Raw genomic sequence first — 21,346 nt, forward strand, 5'->3', positions numbered from 1 at the left:
GAAATCAACAATATCCACTTACGCTTTGCACGCATGGTTAAAGTTGAAGACATCCCAATTTGCTCATCCATGAGGGATTCAGATGCTGTAGTCTCATCATCATCATCAATAATTTCGGATCGCTCCTGGTCCCTGACTAGTGTAGGTTGGTCTAAGAGAGGTTAAGAACTATGAAATATGAATCAACAAGGAAATATAAGTTTCCTGTAATGAAGCCGAAAAGGCAAGACACATCATTAACATAAAACACAAGATAAACAAAAATTGAATTTTCATTAAAGAAAAAAAATCTAAAACTCTTTTATGTACTTCTGATATTCCTTTTTTTCAAGTACTAAGTACTAACATCAATACTGTAACAATATGAACATAAGAAGATTGAAACTTAAAAGTGAAGCCAGCAAAATAATGAAACGCATTGAAGAATAAAGTAAAAAATTGGATACTAGCATAAGCAGCTAGTGACTTCTTCCTTTCCTTCCTTGGAGGTTTCCTATGGCCTGTACTACCATCAAGCTCCAAAATAATTTCTTCTGTGATTTTTAGTGACCTACAGAGTTCTGGAAAAATCATAACAGAGAAAAAAAAGAAGCAATTCAGTGAAGCATCACAGACACAACGCTTAACAATTCATAGTTACCTCAACTAGAGAAACAATGCCAAAGGTAGACAACAAGATTATGAATCGCTTAATCCTACTGCTTATCGAAAGATCATTGAGAACAGTAATGCTTGATTGACAACAGAAATTACATTAAACATGGATAAATGCCTATCAAAATAATAGACACTAAAAAGATTCAGATATGTGCAAAAGTCTTTTTAAGTGCCCAACTGTTTTTAAGTTAATCATAACGATAAAAATTGGGAAAGATCGATTACAAAAGTAAAATGCCTCCAAACCTGCATGAGCAACATATTGACTGGCCTTGACCGGCTTCTTACATGCAATACAACATACCTTCACAAGTATATTAAACAATTAGGCAACAAAACAAAAAACTGGTGTACACATCAACAACTTACGTAAAAAACAACAATCTGACTGTATAAAGTGTAGATTTCTACCTCGGTGAAGACACAATCTTAAAAACAAGTTAGACACACTTTGGAGGCTAAAAGAAAATTTGGTAAATAAGAATGTAAAAGGCAAGCTACTGGGTGAGTATCTCATGTGAAAAGTTAAAGTTTTGGTGGCATTTAATTAATCAGACATTTATAAAACCCTGTGCAGAACTCAAATGTTGAATTTCTTTCTTATTTAAGATTAGACATCAGCATTCCAAAACCAAATATTGTGGGCCATTAATAGGCAAAGATAACATAGCTATGGATCAAAGAGAGCATAAACAGAAACAACTATTTTCATGAAAGAGAATAACAACATGATATCAAAGAGAACTGAAATGTAACTCAGATAAACTCACCAAATGTAAAGGATCAGTCGTAGGCTTCAAACCAAAGACATGAATATCTGTGAGAGAAAACAAACATGCCATCATAAACAATGAACACACATTATAACCCCTTATAATTTGGTGTAAGAGAAACATTATTAAACTGAAAGACCAATAAAATGAACATTTTTTTGAACATAAGCATCACCTTCTTCATCAAGTAAATTTGCCTCATCTGCCCCACGTAATTCTCTGTAAATGTATTGAGCAGCTAATTTTTGATTAACAACATCCTCTGCCAACAGTCAAGGACAATGTCATGCCATGATGTTTGACAAATTGGGCCACATCATCTAAATTGTTTGAAACAATAGGACCTAAATTAGTTTACACATCCTCCGAGTGTAGGCAGTAATGGTCAAGTTTAACAAAAGTGGCATAAATTTGATAGCGTGCTTATGTCCTTTTAACTCTGTTAAAAGTGAATCAAGAGTTTCACATGCATAATCACAAGCTCGAAAGAGGGAGAAAGAACAAAAATAATCATGTACATGAATCAAAAGTGGGATATATTCATGGAAAAACAAAGTAGCGGCTTCTCTTTTCATGGTGGAGAAGGGCTAACACCAACTTTGGTGCAATAATTACAGAGTTTCTCAAAATGAAAGGAAAGACCAGTTGTATGAAACATTTATTTATCTACCTTAGAGCATTCAGAAGATGACAATCACGAAAAAATTGATACCAATAGGTGTTGCAAAATTGAAACATTTCTTTCATCACTACTCTTGTATGATGTATCACTTCGTTCTACAACACTATTTGACTAGTAACCAGGAACGGAGCTAGGGTCAAAAAAAATAGAGATCTATTTAGTATTTTTAAACTTAAGAATTGTGTGGAGCAATGCTTAATTCGAATGATACTTAAACTTAGAGGTACTTAAATTGCCATTGGACAAAACTTTGGGGAGCCAGGACCCCTCCCAGCTACAGTGTAGTTCCGTCCTGCTAGGAACCAATACCGAGTTACCAATTGCTCACAAACTTAGACCACATCATTTCAAGTTTTGACCATGCAACCAAGGGGTGCAAATTAATAAAATTTGTATCATACATTGGATATCAAAAAACAAGTTAATCTAACTCTTCATTTTTCTCAAACCCATGTCTGACACCTACTCATACCTGGATATCCTCACTCCAAGAAATCTCCAAGTACAGGGGAAAATGTAGAAAAGATAAACCAAACCCTATCTTTCACAATTGAATCCCAGTAACATGGTGTAAGTATACACATTCCATTATTTCATACCACGTAGTCATGGTGTACCTGCTATAGAGGGCGAGATGCTTCCTGCTTCAAGAAGCCTAGCCATAACAGCCATTCTACTACTTCCCAGTGAGCATACCATTGAGAGACAAAGCTAGCACCTTCTGCTTTTATATTTCAATAAAATTTCAGGCCCTTATGCTTTTTACTGGAATACCTCTAGTGTCCTAGTAAATATGATAGGTTTTTTAATGAGACATCTAATTCTTATAAAAAAAGAATATATATATATATAATATGAACCAAGGATTGGTCCTAGTGGTAATGGGTGGTTTGTTGTTTACGTGATTCAAGTTAAAATAGTATTATTTGTAGTGTGTGTGAGAGTTTTATTAATGTTAAAAATGGAATTGATAACATTGTTGAATCCATTGCTGAATAAGAAAAGGTAAACTACTTGTTTGGTACCCATTTATTCCGATGTTTCTATTTTAGTCTCTGGTACTTAGGTTTAATAGTTGTTTTTTTTTGAAAGAGTAGGTTTAATAGTTGATTTAACTAAAATGGTGACATGATGTGATATAATAATAGTTTTATTCGGAAAACTTATATATTCTATTAATTTAGTTTTAATTTAAAATGATCTAGTAAATTGAGCCATCAAGCTAATTCAATGATTAAGAGGAGTGTTGCTCTCCCTAGAGATATTGGGCACGAATAGTTGGGTCTATAGTGTGTGTGCGCGTTGTTAATGACTAAGAAAAATTTTAAATAAATACTATATTGTAATCACTCTAGATTATTAAAAAATAATTTAATAAATTTTATCATCTAATATTAAAAAAAGTCAAACTTAAGACCTTAGATTCTAGTTACCCCCAACCATAGAGCTAATCTCAATTTGTGTTAATTTTTGACAAAACATGTTATTTGTGTTCCTCCATGAAAGCACTTCCAAAAAGTGATTCAAGAGTTAGACGCTTCCCTAAACTTGTTTTAGACGCTTAATTCTCTTATATTTTAATTTTATATTTTTATCGATGATATGTTTTTATCTTCTAAAATTTTATAAATTCACCCTTAACATAAAATACGAAGTGTAGTCTTATACATCGGTTAAATTATGTTAAGAGCACTGCAAAAAGGTTCATCCATGTAACTTTGAAGACTTACGAAATACTACAACTCATGCACAATTTGTTTCTCAAAAAGATAGTTTTAGATATCAAAATCATGAGTATTTTACGTGACAATAATTACTTTTGATAAGTCTAATAAAATTTAAACCGATCAAATTCAAAATTAGTAGACTTTTATTATAAGATTCTCAAATCTCACGTTATTTATATACGAGTATTATTAATTGTTTAGATATAACCTTCTAACTATATATTTATTTAGTGATTGAAGATAAAATTTATATACGTGCATCGTTATTATTTGACAAGCTCGTACTTGTGCTGATGTTTGGAGTGAATACGAGGGGTAATATATGTTCGAAAGAGACTCAATTATTTGACAATGAACATTCATATATCCTTACAGACATTGTGCTCGAACCTAACACTTCAAAAGATAAAACAATCCTTTAACGGTAGCTTGGTTTATGCAATATATACCTTACTTTTTAATAAAATTTATATATTTTTTTGTAGCTTTTAGTCAAAATGATGCCATTTGAATGAATAAATACAAAATAGATATTTTTTTATTTATAAATTATCCCATTTATAGACTAATGCATCAGGTAATGTAAAGGAATATTTATAAACCAAAGGTACCATATTAAACATTCCATAAATACAACTACCATTTATGACATTAATCCCTTATAAAATGATAAAATAATGGTTTTTTTGTTGTCCTAATAATTCGATAATCCAAATAAAAAACTGAAATAAAGTGCATTTACAATTTAAAAGTTTCAGAAAAAAAACAGTAATACGTGTATATAAAGTATATATAAAAAATAATTTTATTAATTAAATAATTTATCGAGCCAAATTAAATTGACCCGAAATAAATAAAAGATATTTCAAACTTTGATATAAATTTAAATTTTATATATTTAATTTTATTGATTAAATAATTTTAATTATGATAGACAACATACACTGCATACACAATTATTTAAATTCAATACTTTTTAAAAAATATTTATTTTTATCACTAAAAACTAGATTTAGTATAAAAAGTGCTAAACTAAATTGGTTTTTTCAAAGTGAGGCTTAAACGTTTTTCAGTCAATCCATGTGTCTAACGTTACAAACATTACAAATGTTATCACTTGAGGTGCCTCGGCCGTAAATACAGTTAAAAAGCCCGTTAAGTGACACAAGTCATATTTTGGTAAATTTCGATTTTTTAATTTAAAAATAAACTTTTCTATTTTGCACAAAATAACACACAATTCACAAAAATCATTGTTTCTAAATCCCAAAACCCTAAATTCCTATTTAACTGTCTACAAGTCGAAAGTAAAATCTGACAAATGATGGGTGGGCTTCAACAATGAGACAATGACAGATGATATATGATGCCGTGACGGTACAATTTGAAGAAAGAAATATAGAAAAATACAAAGGTTTTTTTATATTAAACCGTAAAACTAATTAATAAATTCAACTATAACACTCCTTTTAATCAGTAATGATGTTGTACACTAAAATTGTAGCACAACACAAAAAATTAAAATAAGAAAAAAATACAAATTTAAGGACCAATTTTAAAAGATTACAAAGTTTAAGGTATTAAAAGTTACTTTATATGAAAAACCAATTATGGATCCCAGGTGTAAAGTTCATCCAACAATATCCCCTACACCTCACCAAACTGCCTAACTTTTTCTTCGACTTTTCATGCTCACGGCTCCACCAAAAATGGATACTGTCAACCCTTTGGTAAATCTTCTCTACTTTTTGATTTTATATTTTTCAGATTCTTTGCTAAATTTATCAGCTGCTGAAAATTTGTTTAATTGTTTGTTTGTTTGTGTGTTTTTTTTTTTTTGGTTTCAATTCGATAGGTTGTTTCTGGTTTGAAAATGGAGGGGATTGGAAGTGATACGAGGAAGAATCCCTCGCTGATTTGTGTTCCAATAATGGCGGATGACATTGATAAGATGGTGGCTGACATGGTTAAAGCTGAAGCTTCCACTGCCGATCTTGTGGAAATTAGGTTGGACAGTCTCAAGAATTTCAACCCTTTTGAAGACCTCAAAGTTTTAATCAAACAATCTCCTTTACCAACCCTCTTCACCTACAGGTTTCAATATTTTGATTCAAGTTTAAATGTGTATTTATTTTATTTTATTTTATGGGGATTCATAAATTCTGCCATTGATGGACCTTGCAAGCTCCTTCACAAACATATTTCAAGTTTTGTTTTTTTTCTTTTGTTTGATGCAAGTTTTAATGGGTGCTATTCTAATTCTCTTATTTTCTTGGATTTCCCTGATCGCTCATGTTTGAGTCTTTTTTATAAATTTTTCCATTGATGGATCTTTCAAGCTTGTTCTAAGTTGTTTAACTTGTAAACTTGTGCTGCAGACCAGTATGGGAAGGTGGCATGTATGATGGTGATGAGAAAGAGAGATTAGATGTTCTTCAATTAGCCATGGAGTTAGGAGCTGATTACATTGATGTTGAGCTTAAGGTTTGCTTCAGAGAACTTGATTTGCATTGTGTTTGTTTTGTGCACTTTCATCAATGTTACTCGGACTCGAGTGTGCATACGGTGTAGGTGTCCGACATGGATGTGTTAAGATTTTGTTCAAGTTTTTTCATATATTCCAGGGGTCATATCTCTAGTACCTGTGTCCAGATATGCATTGTACATGTATTCTTTAAGAGAAACACATACTGCTTGTTTCTTCATTTTGATTAATAATGCTCGTACTGCCGCTGTGAGTTTTGGATATGAGTGTATGCTCCACACATGTATGATTAGTTTTTTCAAGTTTTTAAAGGGTCATTTCTCCTTACACATATCCAGATATGAATTGAACATGGATAGTTCGAAAGAAAATGAAGAGTCAAAGTAATATATCTTTTGGTCGAAACATCCCATCTTCTGTATCTAATTTTTTTGTCTGTAAACAGTAAGCTTACTGAACTTAGTAGAGTGGATTCAAATTGTATGATGCTTGTTTCTTTCTGTTTTGATCAATGTTACATGGACTTGGTGTGAGTGTCGAATACAAGAATGTATGATCATGTTCAAAATTTTCAAGTATTTCTATTCATTTGGAGGTTCATATCCTTATACCTATGTCTGGACATACATCAGATACAAGCACTTTTAACTTTTAAGAAAAATGAAGAGTCGAAGTAACAAAGCTCTCGATTGAAACTTGACAACTTTTTATATCATTTTTTTGTGTGTAAACTGTACGCTTATAGTAATGCAAATTGCTGCTTTTTCAAGGTTGCTCATGAATTCATAAAATCCATCAATGGAAAGAAACCTGAAAAGTTCAAAATTATAGTTTCTTCTCACAATTATGAGAACACTCCATCTGTTGAGGAGCTTGGCAACCTTGTTGCGAAAATACAATCTACGGGAGCCGATATAGTGAAGATCGCGACAACAGCCGTTGATATCACTGATGTTGCACGGGTTTTTCAGATAACTGTGCATTCTCATGTAAGAATCATTGACTTGTTTAAAACATCTTGTTTGTTAAAATCGTTAAATTTTGCTGAATATGTCTTGGGTAAAGTTTAAGAGAGCTTTTAGATTTGCATTCTTCAGTAGATTATTATTTGGTTAATGCAGTGTTGGAATTAGAAAACCAAGTTGTGGCAGCAGCGGTAGTGTTTATGTAAAGTGTTTGATAATCTATGCTAAAACTTTTTGATACTGATGAGTGAGTGACTGAAAGTCTGAAAGGGTCATTTCCATTATCCGAACTAGACATCGGTGAAATTTACCAAAAGAAAAAGGAAACAAAATGCTTTATCAAATTTGTTTTACTGCATTGGAGTACCGAATTTGTTGTTTTCTTTAGTCTCGTTGGACCACTTATGCATCGAAGATTATTTGCATGGTTAAATTGATCAGTTTGATTTGTTCCTGAATATTTCAGGTTCCTATAATTGGACTTGTCATGGGTGAGAGAGGGTTGATTTCACGGATTCTCTGCGCAAAATTCGGTGGTTATCTTACTTTCGGAACTCTAGAGCCGGGAGTTATTTCAGCACCTGGTCAACCAACTATCAATGACCTGTTGAATCTATACAATTTCAGGCAGTTAGGTCCGGATACGAAAGTGTACGGAATTATTGGGAAGCCTGTTGGTCATAGCAAATCACCCATGCTCTTCAATGAAGCATTCAAAGCAGCTGGTGTCAATGGAGTCTATGTTCACTTACTAGTGGATGACTTAGCAAAGTATCTTGGAACATACTCATCCACTGATTTTGCCGGATTCAGGTTCATTCCTATGTCGGAAATTTTCATTTCTGATACATAAACTTCTTTATATTCACGTAATCACTATTGTGCCAGTTTTAACTAGCTTTAGTCTCTAGATTAGTTAAACATGTAGTGCAGGTTACTGGTTAGAGCTGCAAAAGGATTCATCTAGTATAATTTAGTATGTGGTTTACTTTGTAGCTCCAATTCTTCATTTTTCTTGAAGCGTTCACATTAGACGCATATGGGTATCCAATTTTCCAAGGGCTATCCAAGTACTTGGAAAAACTTGGAAAAATCTAACATATCCATTGTATTTGGCATTCTGAGTCCTAGTAACATAGTTTTTGGCTTTTAGCCTACTATTACGCTTCTTATATTGGTATCATATATCATTTTGTTGCAAGATGATTTATTTTTGTTGCTCACATGCAGCTGTACAATTCCTCACAAGGAGGCTGCGCTGAAGTGCTGTGACGAGGTAGATCCGATTGCTAAGGTATTTATGTTTTTTTATTTTATTTTATCTAGCAACAGTAATATCGCCATCCACAACTATGAACTTTGTGATTATTCAACTTCTTTGGTGATGAGCATTTTCTTTGAGTGAAAAGTGTGCATGATCAATCTGTCTTTGATTAAATATCGCAGTCCATAGGAGCTGTTAATTGCATTGTAAGGAGTCAAATAGATGGGAAGTTGTTCGGTTATAACACAGACTATATTGGTGCTATTTCTGCTATTGAGGATGGACTACGAGGTTTGTTGCTAGTTTGTAAGCAATGTATGTTTCAGTTGATTTGTTTGTCCAATGTTCTTAAAACCCCATTATTTCTTGACAGCTAGATATAACATAAGCAGTATCACCGGTTCGCCGTTAGCCGGTAAGCTGTTTGTAGTTATTGGTGCCGGTGGTGCTGGGAAGGCACTTGCTTATGGTGCAAAACAAAAAGGAGCGAGAGTTGTTATTGCCAATCGAACCTATGGTACAGTGTTCATTCTAACAAAAAGAGTTGACTTTTGTTTTATTTTTCCTCAATTTGCTTTATTTTTCCTCAATTTACTTTGGTGATAACTTGAGATTTATTGTTCATTTTAACTTTAAGAACGAGCTCGAGAGCTTGCCAATGTAGTCGGAGGAGATGCTTTGTCTCTTGATGATTTAGCTCACTTCCACCCACAGGACGACATGATTCTGGCCAACACAACATCCATTGGAATGCAACCTAAAATCGATGAAACACCAATACCCAAGGTTTGCCATTTTTTCATCTTGTGAATAGCACATCCTAATTCGAACATTTTCCAAGGCTGCTTTAACATGTTTTCTAACTCCTGCAACAGAGAAACAGGAGCCCATAGTGTTCATCCTCACATGGACACGCAACTATGAGAGAAATAACTTTTTTCTGTTATTGCAGGATGCTTTGAAATACTATTCACTGGTTTTTGACGCCGTTTACACCCCGAAAATAACCCGACTCTTGAGAGAAGCTGAGGAAACTGGAGCCACAATCGTTTCTGGATTGGAGATGTTCATCAGGCAAGCCTACGGACAGTACGAGCGGTTCACTGGTTTGCCAGGTAACATACCATCTTACCGCCTTTTCAAACGGCTCGACTCTGATTTGTTTCAGTTCATAAATGCATTTCCCTTTATTCTTTCACTGTCCCAACCCACAGCACCCAAGGAGCAATTTCAGAGAACCATGTCCAAGTACTAACAAGCTTGAATATCGGATCTGCCGTCAATCGTTGGTTTGTGTTACTACTATTCATTTGGGGAAAGTGCATCAAAATAACAGTGTTTGTAAGAACTTGTAATGCTTTTCAATAATCTCCAGCTTGATGTATTTTTATTTCTAATTCAGTATCAACTGAGGGTGATGAATATTTTTGGATTTCTGATAAAACGACGTAAAGAGTTATTGTTGAAAATATTTAGTTATTAAAATTTGAGAAATAACTTTAGAGCAAATTCTTGAATTCTTTTCTTCTGTGCTACTAAGTAAAGAAGTTATGGTCCAAGAGAAGAGCCATTGATTCCACATTGGATATATACTGCTAGTTTTTGTACGAGTGTTAATGTCACCTTCAACTTATGAGGTGTCTTCTAGGGGCAAAAGCATGAGCCGTGAGGCCAAATATGCAAAACTAAACAAATCCTTGAAGATTGGTGTGGACTGTATTAGTCCAGCTCTAATGAGCCGAAGCAGACAATACTTGGTAAGTTCATGCACTTGGTGACACACTTAGATGGAGTATTTTTGTATGGATCTTATGTGTCAAAATGGTAACAACCAGTTTGTGGAAGTTATAAGTTCATGCACTTGGTGACACACTTAGCCGAAGCAGCTTGACTCTCTTTTGAGGATGTAAATGCAGAATGTATTTCTTTTCCTTGATAATGACTTGGGTGTTTTTTATAGTAAAATTTTACTTGTAATTTCGATAATGGTCAAGTTTACATTAAATAATATATTTGATAATGTACTGCGCAAACATTAAGGGTGTTTGGCCTAGTGGTATGATTCTCGCTTTGGGTGCGAGAGGTTTCGAGTTCGATTCTTGAAACTTTACTTTTCCACCTTTTTCGATTTAAAAGTCAAAAAGCTGATTTACTTTTGGGTCTAATTGGCCCATAAAAATAATTAGTGTATTTTGTGTTGATCATATTTAACTTATTTAACGTGGCAAATTTGTTTTGATCAGTGAAAAGTTTATTTATGTTCGTTTATTTATTAAACGAATAAATATGTATAAGATTTTATGTTTGTTTTATTAAATGAACGAACAAAATCAAAGTACTTGTAATTTCATTTATATTCGTGAACGTTCAATTATTCGTTCGTTTATTTTATATCCAATCTCCAAACCCGTTTGAAATATTAAGACCTAATAAATTTTAACCTTAAACTCATTATTATTTTAAAATCTAATTAATTTTAAACCCAAATAAAAATACTCAAATCAATTAAAGAAAATATAAATCCTAAAATTATTTGGAAAGAAAAAACTATTCTCAAATATAAACCCAACTAATTTTATGTATGTTCGTTTACGTTTATTTATGTTTGTTCATTTGTGTTCATTTACGTTCGTTCAATTGTGTTAGTTTATCAATTTAAGAAATTAATAAATTAGAATGTTAGAGTGAAATAATTTAAGAAATTAGAAACTTAGAGTGTTAGGATGAAATAATTTGGTAATTAAGAATAAAAAAATCTAATATAATATAAAAATAAAAATTAAAAATATATAAGAAACCGAGTACTGAATCATAGATATTAGGTTAAAAGATATTTTATGAGTTGAGTTCGACCCAGAAACCCAACAAAAATAATGGGTCGGATATTCAGCCCACGAAATTGAGTATTTTTATTATAAATATTCAATATTTTTAACCTGGTGGACGAGTAAGGATGGGCACGAGACTCGAACCCAACAAGTTCTGACTCAATCCGACTCGATCGGGTCGGGTATTTTTTAAAAAAAATTTGGGTTCAAGTCAGGTTTTTTAGAAATTATGTTTGGGTCGGGTGGAGTTCGGGTTTTTGGTGAAACAAATTGACCCGAATCTACCTAAAAATAATATAAAAATACTTTATATATTTTGGGGTAACTGCAAGAATATCCCTCTTTATATTTTTTTTCAATTAAGTCTCTATTCATGAAGAAAAATAATTTTATATTATTTTCGGGTCGGGTAGGGTTAGAGTTAGGTTTTATCTCAAAAGTCGGGTCAAGTGAAATTACTCTAAACTCGGGTCAAGTCGAGTTTCGGGTGGAGGTATAAAATTTTCAGGTCAGATCATGTTGATCAAAAACCCGACCCATGCCCATCCCTATCGACAAGTCGACAAGTAGGAGTTTTTGAAACACCCCTAACACCTTACCTAACCTTTTTTAATTTTAATTTTAGATTAATTAATTTATTTATTTTACATTTTAATTCATTTTCGTTAAGTCAACAACATAAAATGATGTTTATATTTCTTAAATTAATAAAATAATTTTAATCCTAAACTATTTTTAATCTTCATTTATCTAGTTTTTTATATTTGCTAATCAACTATCATTAATGTTATATATATTTCATATTTGTTTTGTTGATGTTTATTATTCACCGTTAATAATACTGATTAGTCTATTTTTATTTCTGTAGACTTTTATGATTTTTTATTTTTCATTATTAAATAAAAGAAATTACTGGTATTAGTTTAAAAAATAGTTTGATTCTTTTTATTTAAATTTAATGTATAATGTCTGTCTATATATATATATATATTAATTTTTTTAAAATGATAATAAAATTAAACCAAATATTTTTAATAATCAAATATATGCAAACTAAATATTCTACTTATTTGAATCATTGAGTTTTGTATAAACAAAAAAAATATTGCTACATAATATTTTATTTTAGTGTTCACCCACTTAAAATTAAAAATATTTATCTTTGAATTATAATAACTTAAATAAAGAAATTTTGAACCTAATATAAATATAACTGCCATCTTAATTAAAAAGATAAAATACTTGCAATGGGCTATCCATAGGATGTCAAGTCCGTATAGAGATTTGCAAGAGAAAGTTCATATAATTAGAGGCAATTCTTATAACCATACTCCCGTACGATCGATAGTCCAATTTTTATAGCATGTAGTTTAGCCGTCACACTCGAATAGATACCCAAATGTGCCGAGAACCCCAAAACCTACCACCAAATGTGTTTCTCAAAATACCACCCGCAGCTGATATGCCCCGACTTCCTTGGCTTGCACCATCTGTATTCAATGTAAGCCTTTCATTCGTAGGAGGTAGCCACACCACTTGAGTGTGAGTATTTGGCTTCGGAGTAGGTTCCTTAAAAGCCAACAAAATATCCTTCGTTGTCGAGATAATATTGCGCCAAAGCATGATACCATCAGAATCGTTATCATCTTGTTCAAAGATCCTTTTGCACCACATAGTCCATAATCTCCAAATGGTAACAACAGATTGTATAATCGACTCTTTAGAGTGCTTCACAATATCAAGATTGTCTAATAGTCAAGTTCTAATATCTTGAGAAAAAAAAGTTCCCTGCATGGTGTTGGAGATGCAACGACGCCAGATGATACGTGCCATGATGCAATCCTTTAAAACATGGCTTAAATTCTCCACCGGACAACCGCATATGGTGCAACCAGCCGAGTAAGCAACCCCCACGTAGCCCGTCGAGAATTGGTAATCAGTTTGTCACACCAAACTAACTAAACAAAAGTTCTCCATCTAGTTGGGATTAGCAGCCTCCACATCCAAGATAAGTTCACATTCACCTCTCTGTTATCCTCATAAATAAGTGCAATATAAGCTGATCGAGTCGTAAAAATTCCGTTGGCAGAATATTTCCAGCAATAATAATCTTGCATGGAAGAGAATTTCGGTATCGAGTATCCCATTATTTTGCTCGCCACTTCCATGGACAGTTGCGTAAAAATTTTATTCAAATTCCATAGTCTATCAACATTTATAAACTCACTAACCTTTGTTGAATCCTTCACTACTGCCCCATAGGAATCTACAATTGGCTTGATCAACCTCTTCAATAATACTAGCCGCCAAGCGAGCCGTCAGCATCGTGTATGGTGGAAGCGACTGAGCTAATAAGAGTAGTTCACCCCGTTAAATTCAAAGTTTTAGCTTTCCAACCACTTAACCTTGAATTAACTTTATCAACAATCTCACTATACCAAGATTTAATGACACATCCATGGATGAAAGACACTCCGAAGTACTTACCCAAGTCAGAAGATGAGCTCATGTTAATAATTTGACCAAAGCTCCTTCTAATACTCGTCCTAACATGAGAAGGTATGAAAAATTTCGGCTTTTCTTAGCTAACCTTAGCACCTAAAACAAGACAGAATTGATCCAACACTCTTCTAAACACACGAGCTTGATGATTATTATCCCTTCTGAACAAGAATTGAAGGCAAAAACACTACAGCAAAATTGGATTTTAGTGGTGGTTGTAGCGTCGTTTTTATATAAAACGTCGGTAATATTTTACATATAGCGGCGTTTTTGGAAAAACGCCGCAATATCCAAATATATGGTGTCATTTTTGGAAAAATGACACTAAAACCTCGTACTTTAGTGGCATTTATGTAAAAAATGCCGCGATAGCCAGATATATAGTGACACTTTTTATAAAAACGCCTCTAAAATATTGTACTGTACTGGCATTTTATTAAAACGCTGCTATAAACTAATGCATTACTGCCGCTTTTGGAAAAATGCTGCTATAGACTTGTACAATAGTGGTGTTTGTTCTAAAAACGCCGCAAAATCACGTACATAAGTGGCGTTTTTTCATGTAAATGCCGCGAAAGGATAATTATATTTCCCTCCTATCTCCTGGCCGATAACTAATTCTTTTGAACCATTTTTCCCTATCTTCCCTCTTCTTCCCTAATTCTTCATCGAAAAACCCCAACGCATAGATGTTCGATGATTATGGTTTGTTAGACGACATTACAGTGCTTGGCGGTGAAACAAAATCAAATACATTATCTTCTCTGTTGCTGTTCCGGAAAATTAAAGATCGTCGACATGGACAACAACAAGGATCTAGAGCTTGTTTCGCCTTCCGACAAGACATCTTCTCCTATTCAAGAAAAAAGTTTAAACGATTAGAGAAGGTGAAAACGATTTTGGAAAATACATCCCCATTTGAAGCCCTAGATTTGGTACATCGGAGCCCTAAGTAGTCGAGGAGTCGAAATCGGGATCCGGGTAGAGGGTTCTTTTGACGAGGAAAGCAGCGATAAAGGAACAGGAATCCTCTGCCAAGGAGGTGGAGAGGTTGAGACATATTGTGAGGAGACAAAGGAAATATTTGAAGGCTATGATGTTGGAGGTTTCTAGAGAGGAAGCTGAAAGGAAGAGGATGCTCGACGAAAGGGCCAATTACAGGTTTTTCTACTTGATTTTTAAAGATTTTTTTCACTTTATTTTAAATTTGAAACAGTGAGAAGGAAGATGTATATTCAACTGTTAAAGGAAATAAAGCTGCAGATGATGTCATTCTTATTGAAACAACTCGGGAAAGAAATATTCGCAGGGCATGTGAAACTCTTGCAGAACACATGGTTGAAAAAGTGAGAAATTCTTTTCCAGCTTATGAAGGAAATGGGATACATCTGGGTCCTCAATCAGACACTACCAAATTAGGATTTGATTTCGATGGGGAGATACCCGATGAAGTTAGAATTGTTATTGTAAATTGCCTCAAAAACCCTCCTCAATTACTTCAGGCAATTACCACATGCACTTCAAGGCTTAAAACCCTGATTTCTAGAGAAATATAGAAAGTTGATGTTAGAGCTGATGTTGAAACCTTAAGGTAGACTTTTTCTTTCGTATTTTTTCTTGTTGGTGGTTATAGAGTTTCAGATAAGCTTCCTTTGGCTTTCCTTCTACTTGTCTAGTTGTATGGTCACAAATAATTAACTATAGAGTTTAGAATCTTACATCTGTAATATGTTTCTTAGCAACCATTTGCTTTAGAGTTGCACAGAAAATACTGCCATTTGTCTAGTTATTCCGTTTGTTTGATCCTATCATACTTTACGCAGTACATAAAGCAACAACTTTTATCATAATGCTGCAACTAGGATAACATTTATAGTTACATTGTTATAGCTCTCTCTTCTTTGGTGAATGGCATGCTTGGGTTTTATTTTGGTTGCAAACTATATCTTCTCTATCGAAAAGCTTCTATTACTTAGCATCTTTTGCTTCTAGTTTCTTTATTGTTAGACATTTGAGAACGTGGGTGTATTGTGTCTGGAATATGTTGTTGAAAGTTATATTCGTATTAAAAGGATTTTTCGTTCATGCAAATATCTTAAATTTCTTGATTGCTTGTTTGGTTTGAATGCACCTTGTATTGAATAAAAGTTATATTTTTATCAGGTACAAATATGAGAACAAAGTTATGGATGTTTCCTCTCAAAATGCGAGCTCCCCTTAAACTATCAACTTCATGGTAATGGGAAGATAGGAATGGATGATCAACTTCTTGAAAGACAGGTCTCATTTTCCTTTTGAGAGTTCAACTTATGCAAATTTACTCTTTTACTTCTATCTCCTACTACCTCCTGCATCTATTAATATTGTTGTTAAGGGGATTATGAAACTAGAGGCATTTTTATTTAAGATGAATGAATACTGGTTGGCTAGTTGTCTTCACTTAACTTTGTTAGCCCCAATGTTTTCCTTATGTTGATTATCCTAAGTCATCCTTTTGTAGTTTGATTTATCAATACATGTTTGTTTGCAGAAAGCACATGTTCAACAATTTTTAGCTACTGAAGATGCTCTCAACAAAGTTGCAGAAGCTAGGGACTTATGTCAAACGCTTATTCAACGTCTTTAAGAAGGTAGTTCTTCAGTTCCTTCACGCACTCTTGTTGGAGCTGCTACACAAAATGTTGGCAGTCTTAGACAATTTGAGGTAATTCCTATGGTTATGATTCCTATGGTTATGAGTTACTAGATTTTCCAAGAAAGAATAGGTGATCAGATGTTTATATTTGCTCTTTTTCATCTTGATGTTTATTTACTCATGCTACATTGTATGTTAAATTTTCTATCAGTTAGAGTTTTGGGCCAAGGAGAGAGATGTTGTTGGGTTAAAGGCAAGCTTAAATACATTAATGTCTGAAATACAACGGTTGGATAAATTGTGTGCAGAGAGGAAAGAAGCTGAAGATTCATTAAGAAAGAAGTGGATGAAGATTGAAGAGTTTGACTCTCGTAGATCTGAACTTGAAACCATTTATACTGCTCTTTGAAGGCTAATATGGTAAGGTATTCCGTTCTTCATTTTCATTGTAAAAATCAGCAGTAGGAATATGGTAGTGGTGCATCTATTATGCTGTTAGATACCAATTATTACTTTTAGTAACTTACGCTTTGTAATGTGGTTGAACCTTTTCAATTATAGGTTAATAACATTATAGGTTAATAACATTCTTTCTTTCCTCCATCCATGTTATGTTGGGTTACTTCTCTTATTTTTTAAGAAAAGATATAGATACCCATGTTCTATTTATGTATCTTTTAATTACAGTGATCTTTTCTTCTTTTGTCCAACGATGATTCTCTATACATATATCTTGTTTCATTTGCTTGTGTTCCAAAATATTGGAGAATATATCCTGTTGCTTATCTGTATCCAGCTTCTCAAGAAGAGACAGTTAAAAAAGGACTTGGATGTTATACTGGATACCTAGGATGATAAGTGCTGTAATTGACTAATAGTGTTGTAATAATCATGTAAATCTCTAATTAGATGATATAGTTGGTAACAACAACGTAAGCAAATATCATTAATGCTTTATAACAATTTAGGTGATGTGGACCAGAAATGAAATATGCAAAATAAATTAATCTTAACTAATGAAAGGTAATTAGAGATGTTTGTATCCAAAAAACGCTGTTATAGATATGACCTTTTACGGCGTTTGTTCAAAAAACACCGCTATAGGTGTAGATCTTTTGCGGCATTTGTTCAAAAACGCCGCTATAAATCTCCACCTTTTGCAACATTTGTTCCAAAAATGCCACTATAGATCTGACCGATCATGACCTTTTACGGCGTTTTTTGTTCTCAAACGCCACTAACTATAGCGGTGCTGGTATGGCCGGCGCTTATTGCGACGTTTTTGTTATCGTCGTGAGTGCATTTAGCGGCGCTTAAAATGGCCGCTACAGGACGAAAAAAATGCTGCTAAAAACCAATTTTGTTGTAGTGAAAAGAATGAGATCGACCCAAGCTTGAGGAAGCCCAAACTGTTCAAGATTTTCTTTTAGAAAGTCCCAACGGATCCTGTCATATGCCTTTTCAAGGTTGAATTTAATAGCTTCTTGGCCACTTTTCCCTTTGAAATGTTTGACTTTGTGTAACATCTCCTGAGCGAGGAGAATGTCATCAGTAGCTTGACGACCAGGCATAAAGCTCACCTGAAACGAGGCAACCAAATCTACAAACAAAGGTCATAATTTGTTCGCAAACACTTTTGTAATGAGCTTGTACACAACAATACATAAACTTATAGGGCGAAACTACTTGACAAATTCCGGGTTAAGCATTTTACGAATCAAAACAAGAAGAGTATGACTTAACTCGACCGAAAAGGTACCTGTTTCAAAGCTGAGCGAACCAAAGAAGTGAGAGAGACCCAAAAAGTACCCTTAAATTCCTAATACACCCAACATGAAAGCCATCTTCACCAGGTGTCTTCCAAGACTTCATCATAAAGAGCGCACGGTGCACTTCTGTTGAGTCAATCGATCAAGGAAAGTGTCCAAGAGGGAGTGAATTGGCAATAAGAATTTGTTGGAAGCTAAAGCAAGAAATATGAAATTGACACAAGGATTTTAGAAAGTCTACATCCACTACCTAAGCTTCCGAACTGAGAATTTCAATAAATTCACTAATTTTTCTAACATTTTAGAAAAAAGGTGTAACCTTACACAACACTAAAACTTATACAACAAAGTCTTAAGTGTTCAACCTTTCCTAAGAAGTAATTACAAATGAGCAAACTTTGAATATCCTCACAAAGATAAATTGTTTGCAAATTGAAGCTCTCTCACACACCTAATAACACTATAATAAAATTGACAATGAATGGAATAATGTTTAAGGAAAGAAAGACACAATGGAAATACAAATTTGACTCTATTTGCTCTTTGATTGTTAAAATAACTTTCTTATCTTTTCTTGGCCGTTTGAAGACCCCTTTTTATGTGATTCTAGCTGTTTAAGGTTGTTGGAGGGAGTTTGAAGTCGATTAAAGCATTAAATTCACGCATTAAAGGCTATATGTACATGACGTTTCGAAACTATAAGAAAAGTTTTGAAACTATCATGAAAGTTTCGAAACTCCAAAGTTTACTATTTTGGAGAGAATCGAAACTCGAGTTTTGAAACTCTTGTAGAAGTTTCGAAACTTCTGGTCAAAGCTTGTTTAAAATGATGATTTTTGACATTTTGAGAAAGATTTAACTTTGAAAATTGTTCTAAAGTGTTTGAATGATTTTTTGACATAATTTGAACTTAGAAAACTTATTTTAAAGATTGGACAAATTTTAAGGACTTAAAATTAAATTTATGAATATATATATAAATTATTTATGTTTTATCAATCTCTCCTTTTGATATAACAAAATATTTATGTAAAAACTTTCTTAATTCAAGATTTGTCATAAAGTTGTCAAGTTACATATCATTCAAAAGCAATGGATTTTCATTTATCTACCCCTTTGTAAAAGAATTTAAGGCTATAAAAATTTAGTAAAAATTTATATAAAAAACGAGAATTAATCAAAAGTCTTTTGATATTTTTCCTATCTTTTTGTTAGATCAAAATCATTTAGCTACAAAAGAGAAGATAAGATTAGAGCATAATAAACCAAGATACTAATCCAATATATGATAACCAAAAATATCAAAAATAAATATTCAACATAGAAAACCTTAAAAGTGTCATAACAAAAACATATGAAATAAGCAAAATATCCAAAATAACCAAAACATCCAAAATATGAAGTCCTAAAAGTTCAAAATATAAAAAAATATCTAAATGCAAAAAATATCGAAAACATCCAAAGATCCTAAATGTATCATGAAATGCTAAAGAAAAAGAGGATCAATCATCCCATCATCATCAACATCATTATTCAAATGAGAAGAAAGACCGAGAGAAGGCTAAGGATATGGGGAACGAGCCTCCAAAGTGCCAAGATGAGCATCCATAGTAGCATTAAAGCAATGAAATACATCATCAAATCTACCAACCATGTAATTTTAAAGCGACTAAAAAATGACAGGAGGACACGGAGGAGGAGAAAAATCTCCATGATAAACATATGCGACATTACCTCTAGAAGCTTCTCCGGTTTGATCTTATCGGATGCGAACCAATTCCCTATTTATGAAGACATTTCCGGTCATGTGAGTCGAGGTGAGGTTGATGGAGCTCAAGAGGGGAACGTCGATGTCATAGTCAAGGTTAACCCGACACTTGGTGAAGATGTGACTAAGCACACAAGCATATGGTAAAGAATGTTTAGACCCAAGACCATTAGAAATAGTATTGATAAGCTCGTTAAAAGATGATTTGAGATAGTTGAGGACACGTTTTTGATCGAAAATGATACATCCACCAATAGTCTAGGTCTCTCATACGAGTGGCTTTTCAACCCGAAAGGAGGAGAAACCAAGTAACAAAAAGGCGCAAGAGACGCTCTTCAAAATTTAAAAGGGTAGGATTGTGACCTTGAAGAGGAGCAATGGCAACCGGAGCATCGTCATTGAAAAGACTGTCACAAGGAATTCCTAGGTCAGTGGCAATGGATTAAACAATAAGCTTTATGATATTTCCCATGAGATAGGATTGAATGTCGATTACTTTTTTGGTTTGTCGTTCATGAGGTATATCAGGATTTGGTTCTTCATGAAGAAGAACAATATTACAAAAGAAAGCTCAAATAAGATTTGGATAAATTACATCGGGAATACGCATCAAGTCTAGCCACCTCCATGTGGTAAAGAGCTCAAGGAAACTGAACTTGTAAACAACAGAGAAAAGAAAGTTGACATCAAATTTATGTTCTGATCGAATGGGTTTATTACAAAAGAATTGACGGAACCTACGACGATCATCGCCAGATTTAAAACAAAGTGACTAGAAAGAATAGGACGATGTGGATGATTGGCTGACTCTAGGACATTTGTTGGAAGTTTTGGGAGCCATATGTGATAAAAAATGGTTTAGGATTAGGAAAATTCATTGGGTAATTTAACCGAACATTTGGTGGGCGGACTTAAAAGCTAGGCTTCTAAGAAAATTTAGTGAATAGGTAACCCTCCTACAACAAAAACACATGTAAATAACTCCAATGATCGACCCAATTTCAACAATCTCAAGTAATTTTCGCATAAATTAACATGAGATTCGAAACCCTAACTTAGAATATTTTTCAAAATCTTAAACCAAGAGCTTGATATTAAATGAATAACACAAGTTTAAGATAGTTTAAAACATGTTATAAATGAAATTAAAAAAAATGAAATTTGAATGAAATTAATGTAAAATTCAATATTTGGAAGAAATTATGTTTAAGGTTTCGTGAAAATTACCTTTAAAAGAAATGAAAGAGAAAACAAGGAAGACGGTTGGAGTGAATGACAGTGGTCGGAGGAC

General features: G+C 33.3%; 2 protein-coding genes and 1 pseudogene across 3 annotated transcripts; 2 read left to right on the forward strand and 1 right to left on the reverse strand.

Annotated features, from left to right (window-relative positions):
* Positions 1-104: 104 nt before the first annotated feature.
* LOC120115387 lies at positions 105-13,606 on the reverse strand. 2 transcript variants are annotated; one of them, XR_005515475.1, is made up of 6 exons: positions 13,595-13,606; positions 2,730-2,833; positions 1,606-1,692; positions 1,428-1,474; positions 447-560; positions 105-151 (listed from the first exon to the last, which is right to left on the reverse strand). XR_005515475.1 is itself a non-coding variant. In XM_039136115.1 (5 exons), exons 2-5 carry the CDS (start codon positions 2,809-2,811, stop codon positions 543-545), a joined length of 234 nt encoding a protein of 77 aa, XP_038992046.1. In that variant the 5' UTR covers positions 2,812-2,833; positions 13,595-13,606; the 3' UTR covers positions 336-542. The 2 variants fall into 2 exon arrangements, 1 of the variants encoding a protein (XP_038992046.1); XM_039136115.1 differs by lacking the exon at positions 105-151 and having other exon boundaries at positions 336-560.
* LOC120115378 (bifunctional 3-dehydroquinate dehydratase/shikimate dehydrogenase, chloroplastic-like) lies at positions 5,481-9,991 on the forward strand. The gene is made up of 11 exons (XM_039136107.1): positions 5,481-5,569; positions 5,695-5,933; positions 6,218-6,323; positions 7,095-7,313; positions 7,756-8,102; positions 8,520-8,583; positions 8,736-8,844; positions 8,927-9,070; positions 9,191-9,339; positions 9,506-9,668; positions 9,768-9,991. The coding sequence occupies exons 1-11, from the start codon at positions 5,528-5,530 to the stop codon at positions 9,806-9,808; spliced, it is 1,623 nt and encodes a 540-aa protein (XP_038992038.1). The 5' UTR covers positions 5,481-5,527; the 3' UTR covers positions 9,809-9,991.
* A 966-nt stretch (positions 13,607-14,572) lies between the features above and the next one.
* LOC120219251 lies at positions 14,573-16,927 on the forward strand (annotated as a pseudogene).
* The last annotated feature ends 4,419 nt before the right edge of the window (positions 16,928-21,346 follow it).

The sequence above is a fragment of the Hibiscus syriacus genome, unplaced genomic scaffold (genome assembly GCF_006381635.1).
Source record: "Hibiscus syriacus cultivar Baekdansim isolate YM2019G1 unplaced genomic scaffold, ASM638163v2 tig00000778_pilon, whole genome shotgun sequence".
Lineage (NCBI taxonomy): Eukaryota > Viridiplantae > Streptophyta > Magnoliopsida > Malvales > Malvaceae > Hibiscus > Hibiscus syriacus.